Below are 20,158 nucleotides of genomic sequence, written 5' to 3'. Positions count from 1 at the left end.
ATAACATTTTATTACATAGATTAGCACATGCCATAGGTTTGTAATTATTATTATTGTAGGGTCTTTACTATATAAATAGAATAGAATAGAATAGAATAGAATAGAATAGAATAGAATAGAATAGAATAGGTATTAAAGGTACTGTGCTGCAGTGTTTTGAATCATATCTATCTAATAGACTCCAATTTCTTTTTTTTTTTCTTTTTTTTTTTTTTTTTAGCCTGTCATGTCTGGCAGATCTTGCAAACAGAACTGTGATCTGAATGCGTTGTTGTGCCAAACATATTTGCTCTTTCAAGGTGAGCTCTATAGGTTCTCTATAGGCTTCTCTTGTTAGTGTGTGACCTTTTATTTTATTTGAGTTATTTTTAGCATAAATACAAAGACACACATTCATCCATAGCTACCAGGAAGGTGGAAGAAAAAAAAAAAAAAACCCCACCCAACCTGGAAGAAGAGAGCCAGCAGTCCACTGGCTCAGTAGGCACCCCGACCTCCCACACCCCAGCACAGGGCAGGGAGGGGTGAGCCCGGGGCCATGGTGACAGCATCCCAGAGCACTGCAGCACCTGAGACTGGTGCCACCGCCCCCATCATAGAGGGTAGCCCACTCTCACTAGACGCCCATTCACTCAACAATAGACACAAACAAGCGACAGGACATGCTGGCCTGAGTTGGAAATACGGTGCCCCGTCCCCACCAACCACCCCACCGCCGTCCCCACCCCCCACCCCACCCCCCGGCAGCGCAGGCACCCCAGGGCCCCAAAAGCGCAGACCGGACGTCCCAACGCAGGTTAGGTCAACCCACCCCACCCGGTGGCGCGCCCGGGACAGCAGAGACCCCCCAGCGCCAGGGGGGACCCACCGGGAGCCGGCACGGCCCCAGGTCCGGGGCCCCAGGGCCCAGCCCCCAAGCCACCCAGGGAAGACCAGCCAACCGACCGGGGGCCGGCACCCATCACCCCAAACACCCCGGACCACACCCCAGGACCGCAAGGCAGCACCATCCAAGCCCCCACCACCATCAACTAGAACAGGCACACAGACATCACCAGAAGGTCGCCCCAGGACTCCAGTCTCAGGAGGCTACCAGCTACACAGGCCCCCAGAGCTCCCACCCGACCGCCTACAAGGCACCTCAGGGGCAGAACCAACAGCCAACCACCCCCACTAAGTAATGGAGCTGATCAGTGGGAACCAAAGAGAGTCAAATTCCTCCAATTGATCTTTAGATGAAGCAGACATTCTCTCTAAACTAACATAATCTATTAATAAATTTCTGTACTGAGTAATACATAGTTTATTTTTTGACTTCCAATTCATAAGGATAGTTTTCTTAGCGATGCACAAGGCGGTGAGAACTATGTGTGACATATTTGACTCCATCACTAATTCACTGATGTCACCTAAGATGCATAGTCTGGGGGAAGTTGGGACGCGACAGCTAAACCATGTGGATAGGTCTTTACATATCCTTTGCCAAAATCTCTGAACAGGTACACAAGACCACAGAGCATGTAGATAATTCTCCTCTGAATTGCTTGTACAGTGGGTGCATATGTTTGAATGTGTAAGGCCCATTTGGAACATCCTTTGTCCAGTATAGTGTGTTCTATGGAGAATTTTATATTGTAAAAGTTGTACTTGGGGTCTTTTAATCATTTTGAAGATATTTAAACATATTTCTGTCCATAAATTTTGATCTAGGTTAACAGAAAGATCACGCTCCCATTTTGCAATTGGGAGGGAAACTGAATCATCAGTTTTCAGTAATAATTTATACAATTTTGACAACAATTTTGGGGTATAGAGGTTAAGAAATTCTGTTACCCATGTAGGTATTTCTAGATTCAACTGATTAAGGTTAAATCTTCCCTGTAAAATGGACTTAAGTTGTTGATATTCCAGAAATCTACCATTGCCAATTCTATATTTTGACATAAGTTCTTGGAATGTAATAAGGTTTCCATCTTGGATAATATGTTCTAAGTTATTTATACCCTTATCACGCCATAACGGAAAATTCAGCATTTTCTTTTTCTGACAAATATCTGGATTGTTCCAAATGGGTGTTAGTTTACAGGGGATAAGTGAAGATTTAGTTATTTTCAAAAATTCCCACCAAGCTGTCAGAGAAGTATTTATACTAAGGCTTTTATAGCAGTTATGATGTTTAATACTAGGGCTAATGAAAGGTAGATTCGAGATTTTTATTTTTCCACAAAACTCCTGTTCTAGATCCAGCCATGGATCTAATGAATTGGATTTGATCCACTTTGAAATATACTGCAACCTACTGCTTAAGAAATAGTAATAAAAGTTTGGTAATTCTAGACCTCCACTTTGTTTTGGCTTTTGTAAAGTTTTTAAGCTTATTCTTGATGGTTTGTTTTTCCATAAAAATTTTGAGATGTTTGAATCTAGTGACTTGAACCAAGGAATAGAAGGTTTATTAGGGATCAGTGAAAATAGATAATTAATTTTTGGTAAGACCATCATTTTAATGGCAGCAACTCTCCCCATGAGTGATATAGGTAAACTATTCCAACGTGTGAGATCATCCTCTATTGTTTTTAATAAGGGGATATGATTTAATCTTACCAAGTCTGAGAGCCTGGCGGAAAAATTTATGCCTAAATATCTAATATTTCCTGACTTTAGTGGGGCCCTAGGGGTTCTATGGAAATTACAATTCAGAGGCAAAACTGTTGATTTACTCCAATTGATAGAGTAATCGGATATAGATGAGAACTTATCTATCAGTGTGATAGTCTTCAAGAGAGAAGCTTGTGAATTCCCAAGGAAAAGTAATACATCATCAGCATAAAGGCTAATTTTATGGTTCATATTTTCAGTTTGAATCCCTTTAATATTTGCATTTTGACAGATTGCTGCTGCTAGTGGCTCAATGAAAATTACAAAAAGAGAGGGAGAGAGTGGGCAGCCCTGCCTAGTGCCCCTCTGCAGACTGAAGCTTTGTGAAATGAGATCATTTGTCCTAACACGTGCATTTGGGGAGCTGTGTAGTGTTCTGATCCAGTTTATAAAGGATGAACCGAATCAAAATTTTTGTAGAACTGCTAGTAAGAATTTCCAATTTACCCGATCAAATGCCTTTTCTGCATCTAAAGACACGACTGTCGTCTCTAATTTGTTAATAGAACAATAGTCTATTATATTTATCAGTCGACGTGTATTATTGGCTGAGTGCCGACCCTTGATAAAACCTGTTTGATCTGGATGTACAATAAATGGAGTAATACTTTCTAATCTTTTGGCAAGGGCTTTGCAAATTATTTTAAGATCTACATTAATGAGAGAGATTGGCCTGTAGCTGGATGGGAGTGTGGGGTCTTTGCCTGGTTTAAGAAGCAGGCTAATGTTAGCAGAGTTTAAGGTTGGAGATAAGATGTGATCACTCTGAATCTGAGTTACCATTCTGAAAAAAATGGGAGCTAGCTCAGACCAAAATTCTTTATAAAACTCTACAGCTGGAAAACCATCTGGACCTGGGGCTTTATTATTTGGGAGGTGCTGTACTGCTTCACTAAGTTCAGATAATGAAAGAGGTAAATCCAGAGCTGCAGCTTGATCGTCATCTAGTTTTGGTAGAATTATATTGTTAAGAAATTCTTCCATTTCAGTATCAGATGGGTTAATCTGTGGTGAGTATAAAGCTTCATAAAAGTCTTTAAAAGAGTTATTTATTTGTTGTGGGTCATGAGTAATGTTACCAGTTGAATCTTTAATAGAATAAATAGCTGTTTTTTCTTTATTTAGTTTTAATTGGTTGGCCAGGAATTTTCCAGATTTGTTTCCATGCTCGAAGTTTTCCAAACGCAGCCTCTGCAACATAAATTGTGTCCTTTTATCAGTTATTTCATTTAGCTCCAGTTTCAGTTTCCTCAGGCTGATAATTGTATGTTCTTGTGGTGAAGTGGCATAGGCAGTTTCTAAAGATTTAATTTTCTGTTCTAATTCTAACACAAGTGTTTTTTCTTTATTTTTCATATGCGAGCAGTAAGATATTATTTTGCCCCGCATTACTGCCTTTCCTGCTTCCCAAAGAACACATGGTGATATTTCCGGAAGATCATTATTTTCTAAATATGCTGACCACTCCTTTTTGAAATAATTAATGAAATCTTGTTCTTTAAGTAATGATGTATTAAATCTCCAGTTCCTGGTTGGTGGTGTAACTTTTTTCTGTGTCAGAGAGAGAGACACCGGTGCATGATCACTAATAGTGATAGGGTGAATCTGAGTGTCTGTAATGTCCATCATCATGGAGCTGCTAACTAGAAAGTAGTCTATGCGGGAGTGGGAGTGATATACTGGTGAGAAAAAACTATAATCCCTCAGAGTGGGGTGATGTGAACGCCAAGCACCACAAAGACCAAAATCCTTCATGTACTGTTTAAGAATGTCTGCAGACTGCCAGTTCCTCTGATTCACTGCTGTACTGAGCCTGTCAATATCTGCATTAAGTACCAGGTTGAAGTCTCCTCCTATTACTAGTGTAGTGTCAGAGTGATCAGATAGTGAGGTGAAGAAAGTATGAATGAAGGAGGGGTCATCAACATTTGGTCCATATATGCTAGCAATACATAAATCTGTATTCTGAATAGATAAATTAAGTATTATAAATCTACCTCAGGGTCTATTGTACTGTTGCTAATGTTAAAATTTATCTTTCTGTTAATCAGTATAGCTACACCTCTTTGTTTGGGGTTGTAGCAGGCTGAGTAAGTGTGAGGGAACTGTGGAGAGGAGAGAGTGTGCACAGATGTTTTGGACATGTGTGTCTCCTGTAAAAGAACAACATCTGCTTTTAAGTCTTTTAACTGATAAAAAATTTTTTGTCTTTTTTCCCTCGAACCAGCTCCGTGTACATTCCATGAGACAAATCTGAGTGTGCTCATGTTTAACCTAACTAATGGGCTGTTGTGTGCTCACTAAAGATGTGTGTGTATATGCGCTGTATGTTGGTGGGTGTGTGTGTGTGTATGTGTGCGTATGCTCTGTATGTTGGCGTGTGTGTGCGCTGTATGTTGGTGTGTGTGCGTCTACGCTGTATGTTAGTGTAGTAAATTGTAGCATTGAAAGTGACGTAAACATACTGCTGATTGCAGAAATAAAAAAGACGTGAAAAAAGTGACCTGAGTGACATAACACTGAAATAAGAAGAGGAGGAAAAAAGAGGAGGAGAAGAAGAAGAAACATCCTTTAAACAAAACAAACAAATGATCACGGCACTATGCTCATTAATCGGCGTTATTGGTACTATTTAGACAGTTGAATATACATTTAGAAAACTGCAGAGAAAGTAGAAAATGAAACAAAAAAAAACTCAGAAAAGAGCGTTAATATGGACACAGATCACCTGAACGATCAGTAGAGCCATGGCGTGGTGCTTTTGTCGCGGGAAAGCTGTCCGTTTACATACAGTTTGTCCACGGCGATGACAGCCCGATGACACACACCAATTAGTTAAACTGCAGGAATGTCTTAAAGATTTGGATGACCTCTAATTTCCTGCTTCTAAATTCAGATGAAAGTGAGCTTACTGCGCTCAGCCCCACAAATCTTAGAAACATGGTGTCTAGCCAGATACTTACTCTGGATGGCATTACTTTGGCCTCCAGTAACACTGTGAGAAATCTTGGAGTCATTATTGACCAGGATATGTCCTTCAATGCACATATTAAACAAATATGAAGAACTGCTTTTTTGCATTTGTGCAATATTTCTAAAATTAGAAACATCCTGTCTCAGAGTGATCTGGAGCCCATGGGTTCAATTAAATAGAACCCATGGGCATCAAATCCTGTGTTTCCTCCCTTGATATTCTCAGCATGGCCTTTACTGCAGCCACCTTCTGTTACTGCTTGTTTGTTGGTCTTTTTTCATTGAGTTTTTTCTATAATATATGAAAAATATGCCCTATTGGGTTAACATTAGGCGACTGACTTGCCCACTTAAAAAGATCCTATTTCTTTGCCTTGAGAAACTTATGGGCTGCTTTTGCAGTACGTTTTGGGCCCTTATCATTTGCACTGTGAAGAGCAATCCAATCAGTTTTGCAGTGAATTCCTTATTTTAAAGAGTGTAACAGGTTGATTTTCAGTTCCTGAGCTGTAAAATAATGCAGTTTCCTCAAAGCCACTGGTGTGTCTCAGTTACACGCAAGGTATCTGTTGGCAGAGGTGTGTGACATGCCTGGTTATGACCTTAGAGAAAAGGGTCTGTCCCTCCCAGCACATCATTTTTGAATGTGTAGGGTTACTGTTGTGAAGGGGTGTATTTTGAACCAAACACATTCATTGAATTACCGTATTTTCCGGACTATAGAGCGCACCATACTATAAGCCGCACCTACAAATTTTTTGGAAAAAACTGGAAACGTACATATATAAGCCGCACCGGGCTATAAGCCGCTGGTATCTCCGCCGCTCTCGGTTTTCCACAATTACTCGGCACTCAGCAGAGGGGGACAGACAACCCCAAATTTGAGTTATAACAAGTCAATTCACCATTGATTCGTTCACGCCGAGCTTACGTGCAGCGGCTCTATTTCCCTCCTGTAGTGCCAGGTCGATAGCCCTCAACTTAAAAGCGGCATCATAGGAAGTTCTTTTTGTGGTTTCCATGATGAGGGAGTTTGAAAAAAATCTCTTTTGTGCCTGCTGCTAGCACTTGTTGGCGCTTTCTTCTTTGATTTCCAACTTTGACGTCCCATGATTCATATCCTGCTAAAGAGCCCCCTGGTGGTTAAAGAAAAATCCACAGAAACGCCGCACCGGGCTATAAGCCGCATGGTTCAAAACGTGGGAAAAAAGTAGCGGCTTATAGTCCGAAAAATACGGTATATTGACAATCTGTCAAGCACTGTGGTGATTTATTATAACTGAGAATGCTGCAATATTGCTATGAAGAATTATATTATATTATATTATATTATATTATATTATATTATATTATATTATATTATATTATATTATATTATATTATATGCTTTGTGGTCATAGGAACGGAAACAACTGTCATTCAAGCTAGTAATAGTCTCAGGCTGACATGAACTACAATTTTAAGTGTGAATATGAATGCAAATCATGCTACTTCTACACATAAAGCTTATTATATAGTGTCAGAGATGTTTTTATCTTTAGAAATGTGCACTTGTTCTGGGTCTGAGGGGCTTTTAGCACCACTAGTGAATGTGAAACAAAGTTAGAAGAAGCTTGTTGTTGTTGAGGTTAGAGTTTTCTCTGGTATGTGTCCAGAGAGTAAGGAGACACCACAGGCCAAGAGGGAGAAGCCTGACCTCCTGGACTCTCTGTTAGCTGTCTCAGAGGTTGCGGTGCCTGTCCTGATCTGGAGGTGAAACTAAAAAACAGTGTGCAGGAACATGCAGTAATCTAATTTCAGAATTAGTTTGAATATAATGATTGAGTCCTTTCCGTTTACTACGTACTGCAGGACAGACATCAGGAATACACATTTACACTGTCAGTAACACCCTCTGGTTGTGCCAAACTTTACCAGTTACATTAAGTCAAAGCAGTGCAGATGGATTTCTCCATGTTGGTTTTGGCTCAGAGGGTGGTGTTGCACTGTGCCACGCACACTGTATCCCTTGGCTGGCTGTCCCAGCAGTGGCCTTTGATTACGTGAATGGCCTTAGCTGAATAGGCTGACAAAGAAGACCACCCAAAGGGACAAACTCGTTCCTTTGTGGAGAAGTTAAGAATACAGTGATTCTGCTGTGAAAACCTCCCCTATCACTGACTATGTCCCTGGCCCACGAGTGATCGTTGGTGCTTATACTGTGGCTGTGCTGAGAATACCAATGTGCAGCAGACCAAACATGGAGAGGGAGCCTCCACCCTCTCAGTGAGCTGGTGAAATAAACAGATTGTGGATGAACTAAACTTAGCATCACTTTTCTGGTTGTTAGTGCAGTTCATGTGCTATTTACCCTGCAGAAAAGTGTTATAGAAGCTGAAACTGGACTCAGAAATTCTTCACTTAAGTATACAAGTATTCAAGTAGCAATTAACTCTGTGGAATCACAGCTTTTCCAAGCAGGTAACATAATGGTAGACAAAATAAAAGCGAGCCTCTATTACTGGTTCAGAACAGAGTCAGGATTCATGCTTTATTTTGAAACTTGTAGTTACGTTTGACCATTTTAGCACTAATAAACAATTTTTAAAAAGATGGTGTTTAAGTTAAGGGATGTGAACTTTACCATCATTTACCAACTTTTTACAGTCACTTCATTTATCAAATGCAACTCATTATTACAACTGAACTGGTCGAGTATTGATGCTAATACTATGGAACAATTTCAGAATTAAAACTATATTACAACCAGTTTACGTGTCAAGTGGTTTTTATTCCAACTATGAGAAAAGTCTCATAATTAAATAAGTTTAAAGAAATATTTAAGAAGTCAGAATTCTGACTCTTTTTCAGCCATCCCAGCAAATTTACCCTGAGGTCAGAGAAACTGCAAAAACCCCAAGAGCCACATCTCAGACTCTACAGGCCTCAGTTAGCATGTTAAATGTTAAAGTTCACAACTTTGCAACTGAAAAAAGAATGAACAACTGCGACTCGTTTGGAAGGGTTCCCAGGAAAAAGCCTCTTCTCTCTATAAAGAACATGTCTTAGGTTTGCAAATTGCATCTGAACAAACCACAAGACTTCTTGGACAATGTCATTCAAACAGATGAGACCAAAGTGGAGCACAAAGCCCATACACGGTGGTACAGCGGCGATGATGTAGGCTTATTTTGCATCCACAGGACCTGGGAACCGTGCAGTCATTGAGTCGACCATGAAGTCTTCTGTATACCAGAGTGTTCTAGAGTCCACTGTTAGGCCATCTGTCCAATGGTTAGAGCTTGGTCCAAACTGGGTCATGCAATAGGGCAGAGGTGGCAAAAGTACTGACATTCTGTACTTAAGTAGAAGTACAAGTACTTGTGTTAAAAAATACTTTGGTAAAAGTCGAAGTACTGGTTCAACTTCTTTACTTAAGTAAAAGTAAAAAAGTACAGGCTCTGAAATTTACTCAAAGTAAGAAAGTAAAAGTAGCTCTTTGGAGGACGTTTCTACCTGCTATTTTTGTGTAAAGCTAACTGAACCTTATTATATATTATTGTAATAATATAAAATAATACATGAGAACACAAACGTTATTCCAATCTAAATTTGAATTCTAATGAATGGACTCAGCTTGAATCACAAACTGTGAAAGGGAATTTAAGCACAGCTTTATTCTCTGTGTCCTCCATAGTAGAGGGTGACTGTGCCTCCACCTAAACACAAACATGAGGATACTCAGGGGTTACAGTGGGATTCAGAAGGTGGAGGAATCCTAAGATCAGCTGTAGTGGCTCTGCATGGGGAGAAGAATCACAGCTTTCTATTGTGAGCTGCAGTAAATGATGTTGGTGTGCAGGCTGTGATCAGCTGACCTGCTGCTGCTGCTGCTCTGAGGTTTACTGCTCTGTGTGGATGAACTGAACTCACAAAGATGTAACCCAGTACTTCACAGCTATCTGAGCTGATCTCCATCCCCTACACTGACAGCATACAGGCTGTAGAAATGTTGGATTCAGTGAATGAATCTCAGCATCAGCAGCTTTGATTCAAACTCATCTCTGCTGCACTGATGTAACCTGTAACTCTGACCATGAACACAAACACTGTGCTCCAGTCCAACACAGAGCTTTACTGTAAATACAGTACAACAAGATAACCTGTTTATTACGTACTAAACTGCAGTATTTTCATACAATCTTTGAATACCACAAAGTCAGCATACTTCAGTTTATTTTCCAGTCCTTACCTTTAACTCTAACCTCTCTTCTTCCTCTCCTGTCCCCTTCCTCCATCTCTGAGTGAATTTCTCTCTCTTTGCTCTCCCTGAAATACAGCAGCTCTTCTTTTAGCTAGCAGACACACTGTGTGACAAACTGCACACACTTTGTGTGTTTGCTGATATTTGTTGAGCATTTAGAAACGTTGCATTTACCTGCCACACGTTACTCCCTTCATGCTCGCTCCTCTTCAGTAGCGCTAGCTAAGCTGTTTATGTCCCGCGAGCATAACTTACGGATTCGGTCCGGCCCGCTGTGACCCCTGATTATAGCGCTATAAATGAGACATTAATTATATGGGTTTGTGTATTTAATCCCTTTGTACCCGATAAGCCCCGGTGATGGAGGATACGCCAGTACGATTGTCTCTTATATGTTAATATTCCGCCGATTAGGCTCAGATCGCTTGATGACTGACGGCGCACTGACCGGAAACGCAAACTTCTCCCTGACGTGTTAAAAAGTAACGAGTCTGTTTTGAAAATGTAAGAAGTAGAAAGTACCGATACTTGTGTAAAAATGTAGGGAGTAAAAGTAAAAAGTACTCAGAAAAATAAATACTCAAGTAAAGTACAGATACCTAAAAAATCTACTTAAGTACAGTAACGAAGTATTAGTACTTCGTTACTTCCCACCTCTGCAATAGGGCAATGATTCCAGGCATGCCAGCAGACCTATAACATCATAGGGAAAGAAAGAAAAGAATCAAGGTGTTGCAGTGGCCCAGTCAAAGTCTAGTCCTCACATCCAACTGAAATGTTGCAGCAGAACCTTAAGAGAACTGTGCATAAATGAATGCCCATAAACCTCAATGAACTGAAGCAACAGTGTAAAGAAAACTAGGCCAAAACAGGCATACAGAAAATTACTTCAAGTTACTGCTCCTTAAGGTGGTTCTACATGCTATTGAATCATGGGGTGTACTTAGTTTTTCACAGTACTGCATAGAGTCTATATAACTTGTATGACTCTATAGGGGCCTATGTAAAAATGTCTGTAAATGTGACAGAAATGTATCACATAAAAGATCTGTTGGGATTCTCCTCCTTTATTGCCACCAGCAGTCAAATTGTTTCATGAAATCCCCAACCCGAGCCCCTTGGCCTGAAGCTAAGTTGGTTTATCTACAAATACAACCAAGAATAGTCTTTTTTTTTTTTTTAAGATGGAAAAATAAAGTACTGTGCAACTGAGAAGAATTCAGATTCTGGCAGCATCTGTAAGGCCTTGTTATGCTGTTGTCTTAATGACATCACTGCTAAACATAACCAGAATGTGTTATGTTTACTGGTTACTTGAGACATGGAACTTTCCCCAGGGTCCAACAGGCTAGCAGTACATAATGGGACATATTTGTAACTGTCTATGACATGATTTTTGTGATGTTAAAAATCTATCTGCGGACCAGTGTGACTCACAGAGTCATGAGTTATACCAAGTGTAGAAGTGGCCTTTACAGTATCCATCATTTTGAATGCGAATCTAAAAATGCCTTCTTCTTTTTTAATCCTGACAATACCTTCTTTGTGTAGGAAGTGTCATGCTCAGTCTCTTCCTGTTAGAAGATTCACACTGTATCTGTAAACTTAGCAGCTTTTGATGATCCAACCTTGGAGAACAAAGAGACAGCTCATGTCTGGGACTGTGAAGAGGAGATGAGCCAAAAAAAAAAAATCAGAGCAGCTGTTTCTTTTCTGCCTGCTGAGTGAGTGTTGAAGCTTTAGACCCTCTGCCCACCCTGACCGACCAGAAGGGAAGGGGACAAGGAAGGGCAAGGGGAGGGGAAAGCAGCAGAAGGAGGGGTCCTGTGTTGAGCCCAAGGTGAAAAGGGTGCCAATGTCCTGCAAATGGAGACGAGGGTCTAACACTCAGTCTGACTCTGTCTGTTATGTTGTGTTGTGTTGGGGGGGGGTTGAGCAGTTTGGATGGGTGTAATGTGTTGGCGTGCTAAGGAGACACAAACCCTCTGTTGCTGATTTGCCGCTGTCTCTGCCATTCTGTCTCTCTCACTGTTTCTCTCAGTTTCCAGTCTTCCCATCTGTATGTGATTTAGGCACAGGCTCAGGGGAGAGGAAGGTCCGCTAGGGGAGAGGAATCAGGGCAGGGAGGGAGAGAGAGAGACAGAGAGAGAGAGAGAGAGAGAGAGGGAAGTAGTCAACACAAGTTTGTTTTACAGGACTCAGCTAGGGCCGGGATAAGAGGCAGTGGTGGATCTGGACGCCGCAAGTTGTGGAAACGTGAAGCCAACGGGTGCAGCCCATCACAAGGAGCTGCCCAGGGACTTCCCTACTGCCAGAAGACACTGATAGAGACTCAAACTGAGAGGGGGGGGATCACTGGGCAAACACAAATATGGCTGCTAAATCTCTGCCCTTTATCTGCCTTCTCTGCATCCTCTGTGGGACTGCCTGCTCAGCTTCTGCTGCCCGGCCAGGGGAACAACAGCAGTCAGTTCTCAAAGTAAGACAAGTTTTGTTTTCTCTCATTTTTGCTGGTATACTGTCCATGCTAGCACAGCTGGCACAGCTCTCTTTGCCAGCTGTAAATGTGACTGATGATAGAGTATACAGGCTTTTAGACTGGGAACGATGGATCGAGTTTTAAGTATTTTAGGGGTTTGGGCTCTCTGGAAAGCTCTCTGAGGACACACAAACTCTGCAGTGGTCTTGCTTTGGGTTCATATGTGTATGTTTATGTCGTCAGAGGTGCCCCAAAGCAACAGTTCAGATTGACTTTGAGTAACTGTATGTGATTCAGGCACAGGCTGCCATGCTCCTTCTGCCCCTCCCTGACAGTTCTCTGATGGAAACCAGCTACAAAATGTTGAGCAACAGCCCAGAGAGAGAGGGGGGGGGGGGCACAATAGGGAGTAAGGGCATGGAAGCCATTCATACATGTACTGCAGTTCCACTTTACAGCTATAAACTCACATGCTCAGAAAATAAAAGCAAAACCCCAGAATCAACATATAGTGCACAGAGCTTCTTTCTTCTTCTTTGTTACGACTCAGGCTGCTGTTGGTTTGCTGTCAGCAGTTGCTCTTCTTCTACTGTATTTCTGATAAAACAGTCCACGGTGTGTTTCTTTTCTTCAGTATTCAAAAAACACATCGTAGGCTGCTCTGTAGTTTATGACAACTTGACGCATAGATGTAAACATAACGATGTCTAGTGCTGCTACCACACGAAGACCTCGACAGTCATTATGGTTACAGGCAGTGTTTACAGCACCTGTCTGAACTCTGCTTTGCTTTTCTCAACAACAAAAAAGGCTGTAGTTTCTGATAGGCTTTAGACATGTTCTCTTCATGCATGAGTACCGAGTGGCCACTGAAAAACCTTATTGAGCCTCTAGTATTGGAATGGTGCTGCTTCTGTCCCCTTGGACAGTCTTTCATTATTCAGTATGATCGGTTTGGTGGTGGGTCAATGATGGTCTGGGGAGGCATGTCCATGGAGGGACGCACAGACCTGTACAGGCTAGGCAACGACACGCTGACTGCCATCAGGTATCAGGATGAAATTCTTGGACCCACTGTCAGACCCTAAACTGGTGCAGTGGGTCCTGGGTTCCTCCTGGTGCACCACTGATGTGATCTGATGTGTTGGGCTGTTGGACTGTTTGGTTGTATTTTTTGCTTCAATCCAGGATCACAACACAGCAAGTGACATTCAGATATTTATTAAACATATTTACAGTCTTTCCTTTAGCATTACCTCGTCCTTTTATAAACATATTCTACTGGCCATGATCACACTCTTTCTGAATCCTACTGTAGAAAGCCAGAATGTTAACAGCAATTAATATAAAATGGTTTGGTTTTGTTTTCTTTTCTTTTCTTTTCTTTTGTTTTGTTCCATATGCTTATGAAACTTGGTAAGGATCACTTTTGTCACATTTTAACACACTGGGTAGCGTCATTTTTCATCTATTGATGTCATCAGGGTGGTTCGATGATATCAATAGTGCAGGGCCCTGTACTATGAAGCCAGTTAAACGTACCCAGGGTATTTTCCCGTTATCTGGATTCACTTCAGCATAAGCAGACACACCAAGCTATAAACTCACCAAGTTAACTCAGGGCCTCTCCTGCAGGTTCACATGAGATGGGGGATGTTGGCAGCATCTGACCAATCTAAAAGGGTGTTTCCTGGATCATTGGATTCTTCTTCCACAGAAAATGATCCCTATGAGTGACATGTCAATTAATCAGAGGCATTATCAGGTCATGAAAAAATGGTGGTCTCTAAAGAACATTAAAGCTACAACAGCCAAATGCAACACTGTTGCAAAAAGGCCATTCAATTAATGAGGCAGAAAATCATTAAACTGGTGATTCGCCGCACAGAGCAGTAAAATAAACATTTAATTGAAGTTAATTGTTTTATGGCTGAAAGCGTTCTCGGTGCTGCTGCTTATCTCTAAGGTGACGGCTGCACTTTAGAGCTATGAAACTTTAAATTGGATCCATTTAAACATTTAAGGTTACTGTCCCACAAACTGATGAAGGAGACGTGGAAATCACCTTTCATTTATCTGCAGATCAAAGTAAAATAAGTTTGACTGATTGATCAGGTGTTCTGTGTTTTAGTAGCTTCTATTTCAGACTTAAAAACTTAAAAGCCTCCTACTCTCCCCACAGAGGTCCAAGGGATCTTCTGGGAATGGTGACACTATTTTCTGGAGAATTGATTGATCAGCAGGCGGTGGTTTTATCTCTAATCTGGAACCTAACCTGCTCACACTATAAGTTACGAAGTAAACCCCATCCATAGGAGGGAAAAACCCAGGATTAACCCTGAAGTTACCCGGATAAGACAAAATTCAGGTTCGTAGTTCAGGCCTCAGTAGAAGAAACAGACAACCTGACACCGGGGTAACCAAGAAGATGAAGCATTAACATTCAGTCATGGGAAGTTGTTTTTATTTTTTTATTTGTTATTTGAATGTAAATAACAGAATCAAGATGAGCCAATATTAGCAGTAGTGACAGTCAATCTAACGATGCAATATCATTTTTTTGTTATTGGTTTGTAAAATACATATTTCTGTAGTTCAAAGGTCAAACGCAGGGTGTCCAGCTGAGTGGACATGTTTGTAACTTCATGATAAATAGGTTCATAAACAAAATGTCAATTACATTGTTTTTTCATTCTTAGAGAGGACTAAAAACAATCAGGAAAAAAATCTTGACTGAGGTTCTCAGTCTTGATGCACGAAAGCATTTTTTTAAAATTATTTCTCCTAACTAGACAATGTTTAATGTATCTGTCCAAAATTACAGCTCCAGCTCCATTTTGATCATAAGAAACTTTTAGTCCAGTACCTGTAATGACCATTTTTAGGGTATTATTTGTTTCTTTGTTAAGCTACTCAGCACTGACATATGAGAACTGTGTCCAGACATAACAGAGAAATTGGTAAAGAAAAGATTTTGAAGAAAAGCTTTGAATGTCTGCAACACAATCTTGTATAATGTAAATTTATTGTTGCAGATATTTCTAGCAAATTGTCAGGATATTTATTAGCTACAGCTTTATGCTTTGCAAAAATGGTGTTTTACATTGTAACCATGAATATGTGATCTGGACGGTTCAGCAGCCAAACTCTCTGAGCACAGTTACTTCGTCAGGACGAGATTCTCATGACCCAGGATCTATCCGGATGTCCACAAGAGTTAACATGACTAAAATACCCCTTCAAGGTCAGGTTAAGTGCAGCAGACAGCTCTCGTGAGGCAAAGAGGAAATGAAATTCAAACTTCAAGCTTTAACATTTAATCCACTTAATACCCTGATCCTAGGAAAACTCAATAAGCAGGCAAATGTACATATGTTGTAAGTAATTGTATTCTACGGATCCATGACAGAACCCCATGTACACACTAAAGGGATGTGGCATGGCTGTACAGTTGTGGAGCCACATGATGAGAGAGGGTGTTGACTTTGGACAGAGCTCATCTGTGGAGCTAGATCCTGTTTTTTGTGTGTTATAGCAGCTTTGCGTCGCACAGATAAGGCCTCATGGTCCATCCTCGGAGCCTAAGTCAATACACAGATAACACATACTGATAAATACCTAAATGCCAGAACTGTAAGCAAGTGAGTCAACTCAGCTTCACTGGAAAACAAATCAAGGTTGTATAATACACTGAATGTAAGCTTTGTTCTCTACTGTAGTGGGAACAGTGGGAGGGCCACAGACATAGTTCACATTATTGAGTGTGCTCACAGCTGGCAGAGGGCTCCAGATGTTTGAAAATGCTATTAATACTTTCAGATTGAGAAATGAAACTTTGAGCTGAGATGTAGTTTTATGCATGGATGATACGGCAGTAAGCTTTCTGATGGCATTTACAGATCTAGGTGTACAGTGTTGATTCAGGAATCACTACTGCAGATACTAACAGTTAAGTCAGATCTACCCCTGTATACAGATATTTTACATATGTGGCATAATCAAAGGAAAATCTTAGAACACCAGAACTGTAAGAGCAAAATAAATGCAAGAGACTTGATTTGAAAGATGCAGTTTCTGGAACTATGTTTGTTTTGCATGCGGCTAAAAAAATCGACCTCACAAATATCCTCAGTGGTGATCTGGTGGATGAATAAAGTCTAACGTTGAGACGTTCCCCTGTTAGCAGAGAAATGTCTGTTTACCCTCTTTTCTTTACTTTTCTTTTCTTTTCTCTGTTTCATAAAGGAATGGCTGAGAGGTGGGTTTTTTTTTTTTGGCAAGAGATTTGTTTAAGCAAGATTAGACTGAAGGAAATGTTACACCCCAGAAGCAGGTTGCAACCCTGCTCAAACATAATAGGTCATTTTTTTAGGAAAAATATTTAATTTGCTGAGAATAAAATTGTTTTCTGAGCTGGAGTTAGGACTAGTTAGCTGGGTTTATAGAGTGACTTGCTTATGCCACCCTTTGACTGACTGTCACACAGGAAGGTGAAAATGATGCAGGAATCTTTATAGGTAATGTCTTTAAACACATCCACACCACATTAGCATTGGTTAGAATATTCACTCTTATTAACTTTTTTTAACCTCCAAAACTTCCTGAGAAAATCTGTTTGCGCTTCAGATGCTAATTGTTCTATTATGGTCAGCAGCTATTTGATAGTTAGCTTTTTGCTATTTGATGCTGAGCAGGTAGTGGGTTATGGTGGGTTCGTCAGATATTATCCAGCGCCCAGTATTTTTTTCAGTCTTTATGCTAAACTAAGCTATCTGATGACCCGCCTGTAAATGCTGTTTGTAACTTCTTGTGGAAATATCAAACAACCACGGCTGAGAACTGCAGCTAAAGAAAAACACTTGGCAAACGCAGTCATATCATTTCTATGATTTGTATCAACTGTAAGGAAACTAGAGTAAGCACAAATGTGATTTGCATTTATCTTTTGCTTTCGTATTTATGCTCAGACAGAAAGTGTTATTGCTGGCTGTTTGGCTCTTTTGTAAAAAGATATGATCCATAACTTTCAAAAAGTCTAAAGATCCAGTCGAGTACACCATCTGCTCCATTTCCCAGACTTCAGCCCTCGACCGCCTGTCCTGTGCTCCTCTGTGTATATGAACTGCAGCTGTTTGACCCATCACAGACTGTCACACAGTTAGTAGGTCTGAACCATTTCAAAACACTTTAAACTGTTTTTAAAAACGCTAAATAGTTTGGATTTTTGTGGGTTTTCCCATAAATTTGAGATATTTTACTCTTAGTAGTTTGCACTAATATTTGGGGCCATTTTATCTTTTCTGTTTGAGCACTGATCCCATGGCCACAATTAATAGCAGTGTGTGTATACATGGAAGGTTTGCACGTCAAGTGTTTACATGGTAATAATAGATGTCTGCGTGGAGCCTTTTCCTGTAGACTCAGGGAAGCCTACAGGAAAAGGGTCTGCAGGAAGAATAAGAGCTGCTGTTTGCAGGATGTTTCACATCAGCAGGCAACATAATCACATCTTTGTGTCGCAGCCCATGTGTGAATAAATCAAAGGAAAATATGAATCACATGTGGCAATACGCTACTGTACGTCTTTGGAATGTTCCATCGTCTGGCTAATCCGAACGCACAGCGTGAATGTCCAACTGAGCGAGTGGAACAAGGAGGTCAAACTGTGGCGTTCTCGAAGACTGCTGCAAACAAAGTGCTATTGTATACCTCACTGAATGCTGCTGCTTCAAAGCTCCAAGATATTCAGAGGGCTGTGTGTGTGTGTGTGTGTGTGTGTGTGTGTGTGTGTGTGTGTGTGTGTGTGTGTGTGTGTGTGTGTGTGTGTGTGTGTGTGTGTGTGTGTGTGTGTGTGTGTGTGTGTGTGTGTGAGACACCTGTGAACTCTCCTGGGAAAGCCTGGTGCACAAACATCAGACAGGATGTAGTGTTTGGAGTGATATTTTGGAAAATGTGAAGATGCTGCAATTCAGTGTTTCATTAAGTTCATTTCAAGCAGTTTTTGCCTGAAATATTTCAAACGAGTTAAACTGCTAAATTATCAACCTGTGATTAAAAGGCCCAGAAAGTGGGTGCTCTGACTGAGAACCCTGGATCAATAGTACATATTAATGGTATTTAGCAGTGTTTAATATTTTGATGTGACCTCTTAACATCCACCAGGTTGCTGGTGGTTATGGTTACATTTGTTATAGTGGCTGTTTTAGCCACATGCTAAAATGGCATACTTTCAGCAACTAGAACTTCAAATCAAGTCTCTTACCATGCCCTTATATTTTGTGACTCTAACTGTAACCCTACCCCAAATTCACAATAGGTTACCAGATGGCTGTTAACCCAGTGAGGTCAAAGTCATTGTCAGTGCTGGCACGAGTCCCACTCCCAACCCTAACCACTAAGGTCAGCAGCTCGATCCCTGACTCTTCCACTTCAGAGAAACTGAACCCCAACATTCCCCCTCTATTACCACTATTTATATTTCAATATTCAATATTTCAATAGGCAGATTTACACACAGTGTTAGCTATGAGGCAGATTTATTTTTACTTATATTAATTTTTGTTGTACATGATGACTTTACTAATCCGCCCCAGAGGTTGCCGCTTGGAGTTGAAACAACCACTTAGCTCAACTTACCTACAGTTAGTCTGTCTCCTCAACTCAGCCACACGTCTCTGCTCATTTTTACTTTACTGAAAATTCATATTTGTGTTCCCACTGCAGGTTTGTGGTAGGGGATTTTTCGTCAGTGAGCAAAACACATGCCTGCCATGTAACTGCAAGGGGCACGCTGACTACTGTGAAGACATCACTGGCATTTGTATAGTAAGTTGACTGACTATCACACAATAAGGTACCCAGGTAAACCAGTGGTGTCATGAATTTAATATTTCCCCTCCCAGAACTGCAAGGACCACAGCACAGGTGATTTCTGTGAAATGTGTGAAGACGGCTACATTCTGACTCCTGACCTGGGTGGGCTCCACACCTGCCAACCATGTGCCTGCCCTCTCCCCATCCCATCCAATAAGTAAGCTGGTCTCCTGTAGTTTGTGTTGCCACAAGTCTGCAAGCCATGTGTAATCTCCAAAATACTTCCCCCTGTGTGTCCACCCAGCTTTGCAGTGCACTGTGACAAAGGAGGTACCACTCTACGGTGCAAGTGCCAAGAAGGCTACGCTGGACATTACTGTGAGAGGTCTGTGCTGAGGAAGCCTTCAACAAGCCATCAATAAATTATGTCAATCAGTTTTAACATAACTGCATTATGTGCACATTCAATAAAAAAGTTCACATTTCAGACAGACACAAGCAGAGCTTCGTGTAAATGCAACACATACAGGATGTTAAAGTTCACAATATTCACACAACTGCAGCTACACTGGAATGGCTGCAATATGCATACAGCAGCCAACTTTAACTGTAGCTTCAGCGGCCGCATACCTGAGTAACTATCACGTTTGACGGTGATAAATAACTTGCTAATGCTTATGGATGACTTCTAATTGATTCATCAGCACAGCCTTCTCTTTATCAGGCATTGATGCTCTCAGTAATCTGCAGTTTGTCCCATCCAGATGTGCTCCAGGTTACTATGGCAACCCAATGACGAGTGGTAGTTCCTGTAAAAGGTGCGACTGCAACGGTAACTCTGACCCTAACTTGATTTTCAACGAGTGCCACAACGTGACGGGCCACTGCCAGCACTGCTGGGGAAACACTGCCGGCGCCAACTGCGAGAGGTGCGCCCCGGGTTTCTATGGCGACGCCATCAATGCCAAGGACTGCAGAGGTGGGGATAATGA

The 20,158-nt window shown here is 41.1% G+C and overlaps 1 protein-coding gene across 1 annotated transcript in view; it reads left to right on the top strand.

Annotated features, from left to right (window-relative positions):
* Positions 1–12,044: 12,044 nt before the first annotated feature.
* Positions 12,045–20,158, top strand: part of lama4 (laminin, alpha 4) — a 32,958-nt gene continuing 24,844 nt past the window's right edge. The window contains exons 1-5 of the mRNA XM_030722149.1: positions 12,045–12,353; positions 19,077–19,178; positions 19,256–19,383; positions 19,471–19,551; positions 19,931–20,145. Coding sequence (XP_030578009.1) covers positions 12,246–12,353; positions 19,077–19,178; positions 19,256–19,383; positions 19,471–19,551; positions 19,931–20,145 — 634 coding nt within the window. The 5' untranslated portion in view covers positions 12,045–12,245. The remainder of the gene's footprint in view (positions 12,354–19,076; positions 19,179–19,255; positions 19,384–19,470; positions 19,552–19,930; positions 20,146–20,158) is intronic.

This window comes from Archocentrus centrarchus, chromosome 24 (genome assembly GCF_007364275.1).
Source record: "Archocentrus centrarchus isolate MPI-CPG fArcCen1 chromosome 24, fArcCen1, whole genome shotgun sequence".
Classification (NCBI taxonomy): Eukaryota; Metazoa; Chordata; class Actinopteri; order Cichliformes; family Cichlidae; genus Archocentrus; species Archocentrus centrarchus.
Note: the sequence above shows the minus strand (reverse complement) of the source record. Positions and strands in the feature narration are given on the sequence as shown.